This window comes from Gastrolobium bilobum, unplaced genomic scaffold, assembly GCF_033153095.1.
Source record: "Gastrolobium bilobum isolate Gb01-03AN ecotype WA unplaced genomic scaffold, APGP_CSIRO_Gbil_v1 utg12205, whole genome shotgun sequence".
Classification (NCBI taxonomy): domain Eukaryota; kingdom Viridiplantae; phylum Streptophyta; class Magnoliopsida; order Fabales; family Fabaceae; genus Gastrolobium; species Gastrolobium bilobum.
The window spans coordinates 386,548-405,471 of record NW_026899230.1 but is presented as its reverse complement, the minus strand read 5'-3'; the positions used below and the strand labels follow the sequence as shown (position 1 = coordinate 405,471).

The 18,924-nt window shown below is 30.6% G+C and overlaps 2 protein-coding genes across 2 annotated transcripts; one reads left to right on the top strand and one right to left on the bottom strand.

The window, feature by feature from the left end:
• The first annotated feature begins 10,348 nt into the window (after positions 1-10,348).
• LOC133288618 (uncharacterized) lies at positions 10,349-12,702 on the top strand. The gene is made up of 2 exons (XM_061486418.1): positions 10,349-11,084; positions 12,016-12,702. Exons 1-2 carry the CDS (start codon positions 10,684-10,686, stop codon positions 12,461-12,463), a joined length of 849 nt encoding a protein of 282 aa, XP_061342402.1. The 5' UTR covers positions 10,349-10,683; the 3' UTR covers positions 12,464-12,702.
• Positions 12,703-13,041: 339 nt separating this feature from the next.
• Positions 13,042-13,944, bottom strand: LOC133288662 (thioredoxin H2-like). The gene is made up of 3 exons (XM_061486478.1): positions 13,736-13,944; positions 13,522-13,644; positions 13,042-13,426 (listed from the first exon to the last, which is right to left on the bottom strand). The coding sequence occupies exons 1-3, from the start codon at positions 13,859-13,861 to the stop codon at positions 13,295-13,297; spliced, it is 381 nt and encodes a 126-aa protein (XP_061342462.1). The 5' UTR covers positions 13,862-13,944; the 3' UTR covers positions 13,042-13,294.
• Between the last annotated feature and the right edge of the window lie 4,980 nt (positions 13,945-18,924).

Sequence of the window (18,924 nt, the reverse complement as noted above, 5' to 3'; positions counted from 1 at the left end):
TATTTTTTCATATATATATATATATATATATATATATATATATATATATATATATTTAGAATTTAAGTTATATGAATACTATATACTAAAAAAAAAAAAAAAGTTATATGCATACTGCGGCATCCACAAGCAAAGCGTGAGCGTGGAGGGGAAATATTATGTGGAGATTTCATTTGCAGTGAGTATTTGAGAAAGAGCGAACGAATGCACTAAACTTAACCACCCATCACAATATTTGAGAAAATTGGAACAAATTCATTCCAGAAAATAAATTCGGACCTATCATATCTTGAATGTGATAATTTTTTAATATTATTTTGGGGGAGATGGTGAGCACTGCAGCGGTAGAATACATAGATCTTTAGGTCCGTCGTTCCATTTAGAAAGTTCATAAAAAGTTTTCTTGCATTCACAGACCTATGGAGAGAAGGTGAGAGGCGATTAGAGTTTAGAGAAAGAAAATAATTCAGATTAATTAATAACCGTTGGATCTAAAATTGATCTAAGAATAATTAAGTTGATTGTAAAGATAATAAATTTAAGTTACGGTAAATATAATCATTCACATAATAAATATAATAATAGGATTACTATAACTAACGAATTGATGTGATTTAGTAATTGATGTTACTTCTTTCACTAACGAGATATTAAATACGATACTCACAAACTACATTTTTGAAATAAAATAAAAATGAATGAATGCCGTGATTCGATCGGATGAGGTCGCAAAATTGACAACCCCCAATGAGAATTATTTTTCGAGTCATATCATACTAATGAAATGACTATGATTTCACCCGAAATGGGTGAAACAACCCTATAATATGCACTTTTAACTTTCAACAAGCAACATGCTCATCGAAAATTATTTCCCCTATCATGCCAAACGGGTGAAATTATAGTTTCACCCCAAATAGATGATACAACCCTATAAAATACACTTTGTACTTTCTAAATTAAACTAGGGACATGATCCACTTACCACCACTAAAGTATATCACCTATACAATTAATATGATTATCGTTAGATTAAAATTAAATCTAATGGCTCACGATTAATCCTTATAAACCTAATTTTTTACCTTTCATTTTCTCACATCTTCTCTCATCCTCTCACAACTCTCTCTAGCTCTCCGTAATTGATCTTCTCTTTTTTCCTAGGGTTGACACGCTGAATCCGTTTTTTTCATAGTTCAAGGTAAAGTTCTTCCATTTTTATCATCTATCTCGATTTATTGTTTCGATTTCAAGAATTTAAAATCGTACGCTGAATCATGTAATGCCTTTGAATGCCTCTGTTCACTACAATGGTTACTGAAACATGATTTATTTGAAACATCTCATTTTTTTATTGGAAAACTTTGAAATGTAATTAAAAACCTGAAAAGGGCGAAAAACATGTTTCAAGATGTAGGTAATATTTAAGTGAAGAGTATATAAGTGAAAGGACTCATGAACTCAATGCCTTAAGGTTTTGGGTTGAGACATGGTGTCGGATCCACTTGCTACGGTTGGTGTAGCCTTAACTCAATGGTGGTGGCCCCCGCCACGGGCTTCCCCTGGACCCGCTTGACATTGGAGTTTGAGGGAACGAATTTCCCAACATTGGTATCAGAGCTTAGTGAAGAGTATATAAGTGAATCCATGAGTCAAACAAGAAACATATTGAAAATTAAAAACCTGTAATATAAAACTTTGAAACATGTAATTAGGGCCAGTAGGAAGCTTGTGATTTTATTATTATTATAATTAGGTGGTGTACTCATGAGTCAAACAAGAATTATATTGAAAATTTCTAACGGAACTGTACAAATAATTAGAATTATATGTTTATTAGGTTTATAAGGATTAATCGTGAACCATTAGACTTAATTTTAATCCAACGATAATCATATTAGTTGTATAGGTTGTATACTTTAGTGGTGGTAAGTGGATCCTCTCCCATTAAATTATAGTATTTTCATTTGCTCCAGGTGACTTTTTCTAGGCTTCTCAAAGTATTTTCTTGATCTTTCTCAATATCATATTTGAGAAGAGTTTAAAGTCTTAATTTTTGACCCACTCTAAATAAAATTACCTCATATAAAAAGAAAGATATATGTGATTTATTAAAAAAAAAATATTCTCCTTATGATGAAGAGTCGGTAGCATCAATCTTGATGCACACTTTTCTCTATCATTTTGAAATATCCAAATGAATTGTGCTTGTGAATAATCTTATGAACTGATTATCTGGTCATTCTCTAGGCTCCAATATGATGGAAATTTGATATTAAAAAAAAAACTCAGAACCCCTCAAAATATCAAAAAACTTACTCTTAAATGTCAAAACAAGAATTAAAAAAAAAAAAAAATGGAACAAAAAGAAAAAAGATTCTCAAAATTTCACGGTGTAACTCTTGGAAAGAGAGTTTAGAGAAGATCCAGAAAATTATAAGCCGAGAAGAAGTCCTGCAAACAAACCACAAAAAGTATTTCAGATTTAGACATAAAACCTATCAAAGAATTATAGTTTTGAGAGGAAAGAAATATAAATCTATGGCTACAATTTTTCTGTCTCAAATACTTGATAAATTATTATTTACTACTTCATTTTATACCCAAGAGAGAGGAAGAAATAAATAATTTAGATTTAATTTGTAAAAACGAGTCAGTGAGGCGGGCCAACCCGTTTTGCCACCTTTAATTATTGCTCTATTTTTTAAAGAATTTTGTAGATTATGTAGAAGTGTATTTAAAATAAATAATAAAAGGAATTTATTTGTTTTGTCTTAAAGAATTGGTGGACACAATTAGGTTGTAAATCTATGTAGCACCGATACTCACACGAGATACGGGACACGACACGATATTCCGACACGGTAATTCTAAAAAATGTTAGATTTCGACACGTTAGGACACGTTATGATATTAAATAATATTTTTAATTTATGTTGCGTATATTATATTTAATATTTAATAATTTAACAAAAAATAAAGCTAAACTTATAATTCCCTTTAATTTTGCAAACAAACATAAGATATCATAAATATTTATATTAAATTCAATAAAATGGTAATAGTAATCCAACGAATCTAATAGTTAGAACTAAAAACGCAACGTAACCTTTGAACTTTTTTTTGAGTTTTTTCAACCTGCCTTGGAGTGTCGGAGAGTATCGAAAAATGTCGGACACGACACGTTGGAGTTTTTGAAGTGTCGGTGCTTCATTGGTGTAAATAAGTTAAACCAAGTCAAGTTTTAACTTAATTTGGTTAAGCTTATATAAATTGATTTTTGAAAAAAAAAAAATATGCCTTGTTTATTTTAGATGTGCTTTTTACAAAGGTTAAAACTATTTAGATTTTTTTTAAAAAAATGATTTTTGACTTTTGCTTTTTTTAGAAATTAAAATTTTTAGCTTCCAAAAAACAGTAAATTTTTGGCTCTTTTTTTGTGACTTGTGTATTTATTTTTAAAAAAAGTAAACATCCAAACACTAATTTATAATGAGAAGGACTTTTTTCCAAAAAAAAAAAAGGTTTTTGGTGGGAAAAAATTCATCCAAAGGAGCTCTAATTAGCATGGTAAAGTTAAATTACAAGCTTAGGCTGACTTATTTTTAAAATATATAAGACTTGTCTTTACTTGTCAAGCCTTCAAAAATAGCAAATCTCAATTTGTAAATTATAGGATATGATAACTTTGTACAATAATTAAAATCACAACCCAAAATATTCAAGTTTAATTTCATTACGGGAAATAAAAAATAATCAATTGAATCAAATTATATTAATTTTTATTATAAAATTAAAATTTATAATGCAAATTAAAAATTTATACATGCATGCATGATCACAACGCCCACATACACACATATATAATAAAAATAATAATAATAAAAATAAAAGTAGTAATAATAATAACAATAATAATAATAAAAATAATAATAATAATAATTTAACAAAGAAATATTCAGAATATTTATATTTATTTAAATTTTTTATGAGGTAGGATCCTTTGACACTGGTGTCAAATTTGAAATTTGACACCTCATCTAAGAGCCGTTAGATAAAAAAAGATCAATGGTATCACATGCTTACAAATCAGAGTCGTTGATCTTTTTTGATCTAATGGCTCTCAGATAAGGTGTCAAATTTCAAATTTGACACCGGTGTCGAAGGATCCTACCTCATTTTTTATTATACTTAAAAATAAACTTCTTTTTTACTCTTACATTAAATATATATTATACAAATAAAACATAATTTATTTTCATTCAAAATTAAAATTTGTTAAGTGTGTTTTATGATATTATTTGGATTCGCATTTATTATATTTTAATGAATTAATTTATACTTAAATTTAATATATTTTAAGAAAAAAATATTTATATATTAAAAAAGGGTTCGCTTTTTCTGCAGTTACTGCATATAAGTTATATGCAGTAAGCCCAATACGACGTCATTTTGGGACAGAAATCATGATATTTTTGTAATTTTAATTTATTTCAGAGTTATTATAGTCTTTATAATTATATTTTTCTAATCTTTTAATTTCAAAACAACGTCGTTTTGGAAGTAAATGCAGATAATTTATCTGCATTATTTGCAGAAATATTTTTCTGATTAAAAAAAGTAGTCATTTTATTTGAATTATTTTATTAAAAAAATATAAGACAAGTCCGGAGACTTAGAAGTCAGACTTTAAAAAATAGGTCCATAACCTATTTTTTAAAGAGAATTTTTAATGAATCCAAGCATATATTATTTTTAAAACGGGGTCAAGCCAATTTAAAGCTAGGACAAATTATAAGCAAGCTCTATCTGATTAATATAGTTACGTTAGCATTGGTGTGACATATTTCCATAATGTAATGATAAGAATGGTGATAGGGTGAAGACTAGTAAAAAAAAAATTAGAATAGAGAGAATGAGAGTGTATTCAGTGTGAAAAAACTGTAAAACGGAGAACTCATAAGGAGGTAAAATTTACTACGAGCCTTCAGTCTTAAATTCTCGAAAAATACGACCGGATGTGCTTTTATTCACGAGTTCATTAACACTCCTTAATTACTTCAAGGCAATCGATTAAACTTTCAAAGCAAATACTTCATATTGATGCTTTATCACTGATTTCTTAACCTATAATCACAAAAATCAGTCATAATTGTGTTAACATTTTCATTAAGCTCTTAATTGTATAAATCAGAGTCATCTACAATTTGACTTTAAGTTTATGCAATCTATTTACATAATAGGTTCAAAACTCAAGTGGTAGAGTCACATATAACTTAGGGGTGACATCGGCCCGAATTAAATTTTAATAAATTATATATAATTATATAATTAATTATAATTTGGCTCGGGTTAAAATTGTAATTTGACCCGAGCTAAAATTTGTAATTCGGTCATATCTAAAAATTAAAATATATTTTGTGAGATATTTGGGTAAGTTGTATTAGGTTATGTATTCAATTCTCACTTGCATAAAAAATAAATAAAATATATTTAATAAAATTATAACTCTTTTTGGTGCTGTCTGCTTAGGAGGTGTTATGTATTTAATATAATTTAAATATATTATAATATGAATTAACTAAAATTAAGAAAAATAAATACACATATAATTTTTTGACCTAGATTCAAACTGGAGCCAGGAGTCACCATTGATATCGACACATCTGAGATCGCTAAATGTTCAGGAGTTCCTCTATTTAATCCCTTTCCTTATTCTTGTTGCTGGATATCTCGTTCGTACACATATTCTCTTTGTTTCTCGAGTGGTTACTGGACTCTCGCCATCTAGGGTGCAGCACTTCACCGCTTCGCCTAGCAGCACGACGCTTGTATAGCTCTCCCACAACCCTAAAATCTAAATTTTAAACCCTAAACCTTAAAGGTTTTCTGGTACGTTCATCACAAAATATTTCTAGATCCCAATAGACTCAATGCCAGATAGATGCCAAAAAGCACAAACCTGAAAACACAATATGTGCTCCGGCCACACCTTCGTAACTCCGAATACCCCGGATTACTTATAGCCCCCCCTGTGATGTTCCAACCGCCCCAGGAATTAGTTATTCCTAAACGTGTTATAAAGGATATAACGAACATACCCTGTCTCCACATTGAGTCAAGAACAAAGTCAGAGGGATCAAAAACTGCTAATTCATATATTGCAGAGCTCTCACCAAAACAAGAAAAAAAAGGTTCAGGGCAATTCTATGCAATTTACAAGTTTAGAGTCTCATGAATCAAACTTTTTTATTTTGAAATTAAATTTTAGTAGGAGGGTACTTTTGTCTCATAAACATTTTTTTGGGTCAAACGTCATGCTCACCTCATGCTGAAATGTATAGAAAGAAAAAAATAGAATTAATTGTGTCAAATTATGGTTTAATATGCTTAATTTGAGTGAGAAATTAATTTAATAACGATGTTTGTTAAATTCTATTATCCCTTTTCTCTACTCTAAAAAACTACCTACTGAGAGGTGAACTCTCTTATTTAAATCTCAAAACATAACTTAACAAGAAATTAGCTAACTAACAAAAGGACAAACCTACATAATAGAAAGTTAAGCATATGCTATTCAATTATTGATAAATATTCGTAATAGAATGATATACATAAAACATACGCTACTCTAAATAACAACATTATTTTTATTTTTTAAATATTCTAATCGGTTCATTGCTTTGTGACTATTCTGATTCGAGACAGATCCAGGATTAAGACTTTAAACCCCTTCCAAAGGTGATATTAAAAAGAATTGAACACATGCTCTCACCACAGCTGCTCAGATCCTATGCGCTAACTGAGTTATCATTAGTTGTTAATAACAACATTATTCTATCTTCCCCTACTAACTCCCAGTTTAATTCTTCTCCACTAAATCTTTGGCTGTATCAAGGCACTTATAGTGATATTTCAACACTGCTTAAGCATTCTTTCTCAGCCATCCTCGTACTGTGTTGAGTACTATAAGTTACTATCTCATGGAAAGTGTTATAGGTATGACAGAATAAAAGGCCATGAAAATTGTAATGCTACTAATTACTTAAATATTTTGCGGCCAAACTATGATGATCAAAATATATGTGTGATTTGAAGAGGGGTTGTGTTGGGCGCAACATGGATCCTTGGTACATCCAAGGATCCCTCTCTTTTTTCAATATCCAAGAGGTGTGTGCCCTTCTATAAGTGATTATCTTACTGTTATATCCAATACCTTAGCTTGCCAACGTGTTGGTCCAATCCTACTGAAGAAACAAAACAAACAAAAAGGTTCACAACTTGGTTTTTAAGACTTATTTTTAGCAAGTTTTGAACCAGTGCAGAAATTGTAGAGTGAAAAGGAGAAGAGCTTGACACAATAAATTTATAATAGTTCAGTTAAAATCGTGGCTTCGTCCAGTCCACAGCCTCAACTATTGATGTTTTGTTGTAATTGAGAGTTATTTCTCCCAAATTAGCTTCCCTAACATGAAATTCAAATATATTCTTTATTTCACACAAGCCTCTTAATGCCAAAGCGCAATAACATTAGCTAGCACAACATTCTAGCTTAATAGCACAACAGTTGGAGTCGGTTGTTTTTATCAATTTTTAATCTAACAACTTAATAATCATTCATATACACACAGTATATTTTATTAATTCTTTAGTAAAAGGAGAAAGAACAATTCGCTCTGTGCTCACCATAGAGCTCCGTGCCACATTTTACTAATTCTATGGATACTTATAAATGTTCCACTTTTATTTGTCATTTTTTCAGTTTTATTTTCTCGCTATTGTTAATGCTTTTGTCCTTGCAGCTCAATATGTGGTCTTCAAGCATTTTATTCCACTAGTCATGATCTTTTCCCTGGAAAACTTTTCACTAACAGAGGTAGCAAAATCAACAATGGTTATATATGGATGGTAAAGACACTTTCAAACTTTCTTCTCGGGATACCTACAAAGGGTCTTGGGTTATGAATTTCAAACATGGGAATGGGAAATTGGGAATTATGGGACTAAGAGCTATCCCGTGGATGGAAGGCTTATTAATTACAGCTCCGAAGATTGTTATTATATGTTTGATGACTTGGGGGATAATTGCTCCCAAGAGATAATGAGGAGCCAAATCTAAAGGGCATAAGAACTATGAGCTTATGTTGAATCTGCAGCTAGGTATCAATCAGGTACTGATCATCATTGTTGTTTCCATGTAACTTACTCTCATCTTTATGGTCCATCTGAGCTTTTCCTTCTCCCATCTATTTCAAAATGTAAATATTTTTTTTCTTTATTTGTATTTGATTGAATAAGAATTTAGATTGAGCACAAATATTTCTGCCATTGTATGGTTTAATGATGAATATGTCTTTCTAGCAAATAAAACGGCTTTTTCAGCCTTCTTGTGCATAATTCACGGCTTTTTTATTCTTCGGATGCATAATCCAAGTCAAATAAATGTGAAAAACTATTTACCAATCTAATTAGAGTGTGAAACGTATACGTGGAGTGTGTGTATTTAAGTGCATTACCCCCATACGCGTCTTATGCAAAAGTCAAAATGCATCTACCACATGCCATGCTCTATAAGATAAACATGAGGTGCATACGCGACTTAAATGTTTAGTGTCAGGATGCGCATCTTACATTGCATTGATTTTTCTGAAGTCACGCACGAAGGTGATACATTACTTAATTGTGCCCGCTCTCAATAGTATGTTAAAGAATTACACCGCTAAAATATTTGTGTTTTTGCATTAAAATGGTAAAAAAAGCCAAATAAAACAGAAAATTGGATTAAATAACAACCTCGCCACGGCACGGCACACCACACCACAAACAGATAAATTCAAGCATGCCATAACGAATAATTAGAAAAAAAAAAAAAAAAAAAGAAACAAACTCAGCACGGCAGACTTGACACCACTTTTACAACCTTGAGCAATTTCAAAAAGTGTTACTTCTCAAATTAGTGAGTTTACTACGCTTGTAGATGACCTTGCGAAGGAAGAGGATGTTTTACCCGAAAGGTTTGTTTTTCTTTCACTGTAGTAGTAAATTACTTGATTCTTAGATGGACTGAAATGTTGCTTTTATGATGCAAAAGAGAAAGGTCATGACTCTGCGAGAAACAATTCCGCATATTATTCACAGTTGGGCTTCTTCAGTAAGGTCAAATTTTTTTTTTTGTGAGTTGGGCTTTAATATGATCTTTATTATTCACAGTTGCTCCAGCACAATATGAACTGCACCAAAATTCAAAGGCATTGACCCAAAAACTTAAAAGGGGCTTAGTTAGCTTTAAAACTAAGGATTTTATATTAAATGCTTAATATGATGTATTCTAATTCAACCACTTGTCTTATGGTGAAAGATCCCTTAGGACTACCGACCAGATTCTGGGTCCTTTGTATTTTGGAAGGAAACTGTGTGAGGTAAAAAGAACCATCATGGTTGGTGGTGGTGGTACCTCTCTTTCTTATCACTCCAGCTATTGACTACCACCGACTCAATTGCACGTTCTCATTTTAATATTATCATAACTTTAATTAGTCCCATAACTTAACATGTCTATGGCCAGATATTTCTTGGCTGTAAATCTGACATAAAATTTTGAACTTAATATCACATACAAATAATTAGCAACTTAAGCAATGCGGTTAGGTTTTGAATAGATTTTTATTTACTAAATGAAGAAAAGAAAAACTTCTTACTTAAGAAACCATACAACTTAAATTCAAGTTCCAATAACTAATTGTGTATTACTGTCATATTTTTGTCTTGTGTAATATCATCATATTGTGAATGTGAAAGAAGGTTTTTCTTTTCTCTTATGCAAATACCATATCATTAATTGCGCGTGTGCCTCGTTTTTGGATTTTTAAGTTTTTTTTTTTTTTTAATAATCAAATTTGAGAATCGAAAGTTGTTCTACTCGAATCTTAATTTTAACTTCAGCTTCTTTTTTTATGCATGTGACATCATTTAAAGATTTTAATGATATAAAAGATAAGGTAAGATTTCTCTAATTTTGTTTTGATTAACAGCTCACATGAGTCACATAACTATAGACAAATTAATGTATTTTAATTATCTACCAAAAAAAAATGTATTTTAAGTCAACCACTGATCCCAAGAATATATTCTAATTATAAACGAAAATGCCAAAAAAGAAAAAGATAAAAATACTTGTCAATTTTGTTTATATTGAAAAGGGATTTCAAAATTTAACTTGTTATGCATATCTGGTCGTTATCTATTGGACGTTGGAGAACGTATTTCTCAACAAGGTGGTGCTATTGAAAGATTCCAAAAATAAAAAAATTGCATATTGAAATTCATCTCTTAGCAATCAACATCCTAAATATCCAACCTTAATTCTCATCTCTCTCTCTCACTACTTCACTCTGTTTCAGTGTTTCTCTCCCAGCAATTTCTAATCAAACCGTGATTTCTGTTACTTTGGCGTGTGCATTGTCTCTTCTCTCTTCGCAACTAGCACTAGTGCACACGGTTTTGTTGGACTCACCCACCAGCACAAACCCTTTTGCAGCCACACATAGAGGGTCAAAGGCAAAGCTTTCTTTTTATCTTTCTTTTCTTTCCAAAGCTAAAAAAGAAAAAGAGAATTTTTTTTTTCACCCCATTATAGAAAGCACTAATTTTTACAAAGAATTGGGGTTGAATTTCTGGAAGAAGATGGGTGCAGGCGATTACTACAAGATCCTCAAGGTGAATCGTAATGCCACGGATGAGGAATTGAAGAAGGCATATAAGAGGTTGGCCATGAAGTGGCACCCAGATAAGAACCATCAACAACACCCAGTTAAGAAAGAAGAAGCTGAGGCCAAGTTCAAACAGATTTCAGAGGCTTATGATGTCCTCAGCGACCCCAAGAAGCGCCAGATCTATGATTTCTATGGCCACTACCCCCTTAACTCTATGAAGGTGAAGAAGGAAAATAGTGATGGGGATGTTAGTATTCTCAAGGATGAGAAATTAGGGGTGGTTGAGAGCAAATTGGTGTGTACCCTTGAGGAACTTTACAAAGGATGCAGAAGGAAGTTGAAGATCTCAAGGGCTGTTCCTGATGAATTTGGGTAATCAGTATCTTCCTTTTATTGTTCTTTCCTTAATCCATGCATTACTTATAGAGTTAAAGTGTAATTTTTTTTTTTTTTTGTGGTTTTAGTTCTGGGCTTATGACTATGTTTGGTTGTAGATTTTTTCATGTTTGCCTTAGAAATGTGTTAGTGTTGGTTATGTGCTATTGATGTTAGCAGTGTCTTAGAGAACCGGGTAACAGAAATTCTAATAATTCTGAAGCTAATGCTACTTCTTTTCTTGTATGTCTAAAACTTTAATGAAAACAAGTTTTGCTGCTGTTAATTAGAACAACACTACACTTGAATGGTTGAATTCTTACCCAAACTTTTGGCTCTTGAATCTTCTCCTTAGAGGAAAGGATCCTTGGTTCAATTTCCAATAAATTTGACTGTGTATTATATTGTAAATTCTTGTATAGTTTACACTTTACTTGATACAATGGTGCTGCCTTGGCAATCATCTCATTTCATTTATTAGCATTATTTTACTCTTGTTTGGCTGTTACACTCTGCTGTTTTGGCTGTTTTCTCTTTTGGCTTTTCACTGACCAGGCCTGATTACGCACACCTGTGCAGGCATGCATGCTTAGATGCATACAAGTGTACCCACATGTGGAGAAAGGGGAGATCTTTTGTTGATAATTTTTATTTTTTGGGATTTGCGTCGGTCCCCCTGATGATTATTCCGGTTATATAAGAATAAAATAAAACTATTAGCTAGTAAGTTTAAGTTGTATAAAATATTTTGTTTTATTTTTTGTTTTTTGTAAGGATCTCAAGTTTCAGGTTTGTTTACTGGTTAACTTGGCTATATGAATCAAAATTATATCAACATGAAAGTAGGAGCACAAAATGTACTCTTTTCGATTCCCTTTCCTTTTGTCATTTCAAATTATATCAGATAGCTTTTGGTGTTTTTTTGTAGCAAGTTGAAGTCTGTGGATGAAATACTGAAGGTAGATATCGAACCTGGATGGAAGAAGGGCACAAAAATAACTTTTCCCGGGAAAGGCAACCAAGAAGCAGGAACTAGTCCTTCTGATCTGATCTTTGTGGTGGATGAGAAACCACATGCTTTTTTCAAAAGGGATGGAAATGATTTGGTAGTCACTCAGAAAATCTTACTTCAAGAGGCTCTCATAGGAAAGACTCTCCACTTGACAACCTTGGATGGAAGAGACCTCACAATTCAAGTGACAGATGTTGTGAAACCTGGCTATGTGTTGGCGGTACCAAATGAAGGAATGCCCATTTCAAAGGAACCTGGCAAGAAAGGAAACTTAAGAATCAAGTTTGATGTCATGTTCCCATCAAGGCTTACCACACAACAGAAGTATGAGCTGAAAAGGATTCTGAGCAATTCTGATATCTAATTCAATCTTTTAGTCTAATGGCTATCTTTCCATTAACACTGGCTGACATGAGAGGTCAGATTAAAATGTAAATATTTAATTTCACTTTTAGATATGGAATTTGTGCATAATACAAATAAAGCAAGCATATAGCTACCATATTTGCGGTGTGGTGTAGCTTTGGAAACAAGTATTTTCAACTGCAAAAAGGGTCTTGGATCTTGTTTTATCAATGTTATAATACATTGTTAATATTTGTAGTCCGCGTTTCTAGAAGAATGACTAATTTCAGTTAAAAATGAGGCTTCTTGTTCATTTGGGATATATGCTTAGCATGAAAATGACTTGTCTGGAGATATTTCCTGATAATCCAGAATGTCCATTCGTTTGGTCCCATTCTTTCTCTTTCTATTTTTGCCTTTCATTTTATAAAAATTTCTATTCAACTGTTAATTTTAATTTATTTATTTTTTCAATTTTGTAAGAGAGAACTGTCTTGTTTGGCTAATATTACTGATACGTGTTGTCTTGTTGATGTTGATGAGCATTGTCAAATATCACAAATAATCCAATGGATGTGAAAGTTTACATTTATAGAGGATTCAGATGCATCGATGCCCTTTTATGTCATTTTTCGTGGTTCAAAATGAGCACCGACACATGACAAATAGGACTACATATTACATTATAATTGTAAGCATTAAACAATGACACTTTTTTTTGGGTTGAAAATAATTGCACCAACTTATTTAGCTTCCAATGAGTTGATTTGTCCTCATTCCCTTGTAATGGACAAGGTAGAATATGTTGAATATAGCCTTGCTGATTTTAGCACAGTGCATGATCACACATTTATTTTCTGTGCTGCTCAATCAACCTTTGTAGCTCCTCCTTTCTTACTCCCACCACTTTATCAGCAACTTTGCCTCTCTTAATCAGTATGAAAGTTGGCATTGCCTGCACCTGGAATTCTTGAGATACCTCCTGTTTATACAGTGAAAGAATAAAATTTATATAATGCATGCCTATTTAAAATTAAGAACAAATGAGTTAAAAGTGAAAGGGAATGAGTGATATACCATTAACTCATCCACATCAATCTTGACGAACTCAACGTCTGTGTATTTTGCAGCAAACTCTTGGATAATTGGGTCCATGAGTTTGCAAGGTCCACACCAAGAAGCAGTGAAATCAATAACCATCTATAACAAAGAAAGATGATCTCAGTAAAACCAAGAATTTTACCATTTGATTATGATACTAATTAATTAAAGATATAGTTACCAAACATACCAGCTTATCAGTTTCTTTGAATGCATCATAGTGAGCATTCCATTTAGCAGTGGAATGGAAAGTAAGGACATGAGGTGACTCTGATGAACTATCACCATACATCACACCAAATAAGTTAGATCCCATGTTGGTTCCTTCTTCTGTGAATGATAAACCAAAATTGATTTATGAGCCCGTATGAATCAGAACTTAGTTGAAAGGAGATGAAGTTCTCAGTAGGTTTGGATGATGGCAAACTGGAGGGAAAGCCTTATAAATAGGACTAACAAAGTAGTGGGAAACTATTATATGATTTCTTTTCAAACGTATCAGATTCTTGTAAGTGGCAAGCTGTAAAATGGACCCTCAAAACTAATCTAGAGACATTTAAGAGCATTTGAGAGCATAAGTACTTACTTCAGCAAGGTTTTTCCTTCTTTTGGACAAAAGTATAAGTGTATAACTTGTCTACAATAAGGTTTCCAAAGTTCCAATCCTCGTATTCTAGTAATTAGCTCATTATAAACAGTAGTTATACTTCATATGTAATTAATATGAGTATATATATATATATATATATATATATATATATATATATATATATATATATATATATATATTCAGTAAGAAAATAATATACCAATATTTCTGATTGGAATATGCAGAGCAAGGTGGAGTTCCGTAAGAGGGAGGGAAAACTTGTTGTAGTAGTTTCTTCTACCTTTGAGTGCTTTCTAAGTTTTTTTTTTTTTTGTTGTTGTTGTTGTTGTTTTGTTTATTTGACTTGCTTTTTAATATATGTTTCTCTTCAGATGGTTTATCTCTCATTTTATTCCTTTTTTTTTCTTCTTCTTCTTTTCATTCTATCCCATATGTGGTAGTATCACTCCTGGTTAACACATTCTTAAAACATATGACAAAAGTTTATTCACATGTGATTAATATGTTTCAAAATTCTTCCTTAAAAAAAATTTGAAATATTTTCTTTCAATGGATTTTTTACCCTGTAATTTTTCTCTTTTAATTTAACGTAAAAATTTGAGGACACATGTTAAATGAGGACACATCAAACTTGATATTGATTGAAATAATAGAATAATTTCTATATTTGCAGACAGAAGGGAAGGTTCAGATTGAATTCTTGTAGAATCTGAGCCCTCTATCATGAGTTTGTGATCTTTTTTGTTAAACCAAACCTGTGAGCTGTTACACAATTGGTTGGATTCAGCTCAGAGGGAGCATCTACTTTATGACCACACGGTCTCAGTTTCACGCGGTGAAAGAATACTAATTATAAGAGAAAGACAAAACAAAACAAGTACAAAAAGAAACTATGGACCCAAATCTTTCTATCTCCACAACTTCAGCAAACAAAGGAACTGCCAGTGTTACCATTTTTATATAATAAAAGGGAAAATTGTTTATGCAGTTACTGCATATAAGTTATCTGTATTTATTTACAAAGAAACCTCGTTTTGGAATTAAAATCTTAAAAAATTATAATTTATAAAGACTATTATAACCCTGAAATAAATTAAATTTACAAAAACATCATGATTTCCGCTCCAAAACGACGTTGTATTGAACTTACTGCAGATAACTTATCTGCAGTAACTGCAGAAAAAGTGAACTCATAATAAAATGTCCCAATTAATTAAGGGTTTATTTTTTCTAAAGTTACTTTAGATAACTTTATCTAATGTTCATCGAAACGACGTCGTTTTGAGGCAGAAATCATGGTGTTTTTGTAATTTTAATTTATTTCAGGATTATAATAGTCTTTATCATTCTAATTTTTTAATTTTTCAATCTCAAAACAACGTCGTTTCGATGAACATTAGATAAAATTGTCTAAAGTAACGTTAGATATTTTTTTCCCATTAATTAATTCCAACGGGTGCCGCTAGGATATAAATAGGTTAAGTTAAGTTTTGGCTAGTTTAGACTTGTATAAAATATTTAAGCTTGATCTGACTTGTTAGTCTTCTGAAGGCCTAACTTATAAATCTAACCTGCCTTATATTTAAAAAATAAAAGCATTGGCCTCGACCTTTTAACATGTTTAAGCCTATTAAATATGTAATAATTAAAAAAATTAAATAATATTACTTTATTATTAAAAATTATTAAAATATTAATTTTATTTGTTTTATTTAAATAAATAATATAGTAGACCCGACATGTAAAAAACATCTACGATCTACTTTTTAAATAGATTTTTTAAAAAGCCTAAGCTTGCTATATTTGACTATATATAATTGGCTAAGTCTAACCTGATATAGGTTAGGCCATAGAACCATATAGTCGGTTTAACCCATTTACACTCCTAGGTGGCACACTTAGAGATATACAAAAAAAACAAAAATTGAATTGAATTACAGTAGAAAAAAATAAAAACTGATTTTCAAAAACCAGTTCTTGAATTGAACTATTTTTGAAGAATCAGTTCATAAATTGAACTAGTTTAAGAACTGAAGTGGTTTTCAAAACCAATTTTAGGAACCAAACTTGTTTATAAAACAATGAACCAAATTGATTTTTTTTTATATATCTTTTTCTTTCTCTATTTTTTTCTTTTTTATTTTGTTCATTCTTTTATTTTTATTTTTATTACTTTATGTCTTTAGTTTTTTATATTTATAATTATTTTCTCTCTCTCTTATTTTTACTTTTTTTATTTTTATTTTTAATTGTTTTTTTTTCAAATTTGTGGTATTATTTTTAACTATTTTAATTTTTTACTGAATATTTTCATATTTTTTATTTGGGTTTAGAACTAATTCAAACTCCAGTTCTATGAATGTGCAAAAGAATCACAAAAAATACTACACTTAATTTTTGTTTTTTTAAAAATCAATTCTTGAACTGATTTGACTTAAAAACTAGTTCTTGAACTGAAAATCAATTCATGAACCGAACCAATTTTTTTTCTTTTTCCCTCTCTATTTCTCTTTTCTAATTTATTTATTTATTTAGAGTAAATACTCGTTTGGGTCCTCAACAAAAAACACAAAATTCATTTTAAACCTTTAGGGAAAAAAGTCAATTTATGGTCCCTTTAGAATTTAATATCTTTGAAATTGTGGTCCCTTATAAATTCAAAGAAGACCTACATTAGTCCCTAAAAAAAGACTAATATAGATACTTTTTTCTAAGGAATTAAAATGGGTTCCGTATTTTTTGTCGAGGACCCAAAATGGTATTTACTCATTTATTTATTATCTTTTTTTTATTTCTTTAATTATTTAGTTTTTTTTTTGTTTTTTTATAATTTTCAGTATCATTTATATATATATATATATATAAAATAATTTTTAATTTTTTTTCCTTCAATCTTTTGTAATTTTTATTTGGATTAAGAATTGATTTTAAAAACCAATTATGAACAAATTTAAAACCAATTCAAAACTGATTCTGAATTGAAATGAAACGAACCAATAAACAAATTTAATTCTCAGAATTGAATTAATTTTTCCAATTCTGTTCGGTTTAATAAAAAAAATCGAACAGAATCGAACCATGCACACCCTTAGGCACAATTGTTAGCAAAGTGTGTCCCAAGAATTAGATCTTGAGTTCGATCATTGGCAAAGCTCTTTGTGGTTAGAGGCGAAGCCTTTGCGTTTTAAGCCTCAATAGGGTATTAGTCTCATCTTCTCTCCGACGACAATTGTCCAACACACCCTCTGCTCCAATGAGGAGCTAGCTATAGAGCTATACTCTGAGGGTAAGGTGATTGGAGGGAGTTGAATGGATATCTCCTGGTTATACAAAAAAAATAAAAAAATATCCTTATTAATTCCTATATACTATTACGTAAAGGCAAAAACACGCGTTCACTCACCCTAGTATATATATATATATAGGGAAAACATTTTCTCCTTTTAAAGGAGAAAATTTTTCTCCTACCAAAGACACATAGTATAAGTGGGACCTACAAAATAGTGAAGAGAGAAAAAAATTCAAAGTGGGGCCCACTTATGTTATGAGTCTTTGGTAGGAGAAAAATTTTCTCCTTTAAAAGGAGAAAATATTTTCCCATATATATATATATGGATAGGATTATTTTACACTAGTATAAGTTATACTTTAAATCTTGTCCGTTAATCTCATTTATATCTAAGGGTTTAAATTTTTTAATAATATGAGCAATTGGTTGGATACAAGTGGATCAATGGTCAAGATTGAATGTAAGACTTCTAACTCTTACACCGGTGTAAGAATATCCTACCCCTATATATATATATATATATATATATATATATATATATGGGCAGGATATTCTTACATAAGCGTAAGAATTAGAAGTTTTACACTAAATCTTGAGCCTTGATCTACTTGTATGCAATGACTCACATTACCAAAAAATTAGAGCCATTAGATATAAGTGAGTTCAATGGTCAAGATTAAAAATGTAACTTACGCTGGTGTAAAAGGATCTTGACCCTATATATATATATATATATATATATATATATATATATATATATATATATATATATATATAAGGTTTAGTATTCTTATGTTATATAAGAAAGAATCTATCTTCAACATGCATAAATTTAAAATGGGTCTCACTCAACTTTTTTTTTCTCCCCTGAAAGTGGATCCCACCTGCATACATAAGTCTGTAGGAGATAATAGTTATCTCTTGCTGACTGCATAAAAAAACTACTAACTTATTTATATATATATATATATATATATATATATGAGAAAAATATTTCTCCATACCAAAAAAATAAATATATTTCTCAAGTCACTTGATATATATTTATCTCCGGTCAGCCCAAAACTACGTCATTTTGTTTATTTATTTCCTTATAATAATTGATTTACCTTTGAATGGTTACGATTCCATTTTTCTCTCTATTCTTTTATCACCATTGGTCCATCTTTATGCTGATTTAGTGGTCGAAGATAAAGTTATCTCAAGTGACTTGAGAAACGATAAGCTCTATATATGTATATATATATATATGTATATATAATGACTTGAGAAACGATAAGCTTTGTATATATATATATATATATATATATATATATATATATATATATATATATATATATATATGAGGTAAGATCCTTTGACACCAGTGTCAAATTTGAAATTTGACACCTCATCTGAGAGTCATTAGATCAAAAAAGATCAATGGTGTCACATGCTTACAAATCAGAGTCGTTGATATTTTTTGATCTAATGACTTTTA

Coding starts and splice junctions, on each gene's coding strand:
- LOC133288618 (XM_061486418.1), top strand. CDS start 10,684: ATGGGTGCAGGCGATTACTACAAGATCCTCAAGGTGAATCGTAATGCC. Junction 11,085..12,015: donor GCTGTTCCTGATGAATTTGG/GTAATCAGTATC, acceptor GTTTTTTTGTAG/CAAGTTGAAGTCTGTGGATG.
- LOC133288662 (XM_061486478.1), bottom strand. CDS start 13,861: ATGGGATCTAACTTATTTGGTGTGATGTATGGTGATAGTTCATCAGAG. Junction 13,645..13,735: donor TCAAAGAAACTGATAAGCTG/GTATGTTTGGTA, acceptor TCTTTGTTATAG/ATGGTTATTGATTTCACTGC. Junction 13,427..13,521: donor TTGATGTGGATGAGTTAATG/GTATATCACTCA, acceptor CTGTATAAACAG/GAGGTATCTCAAGAATTCCA.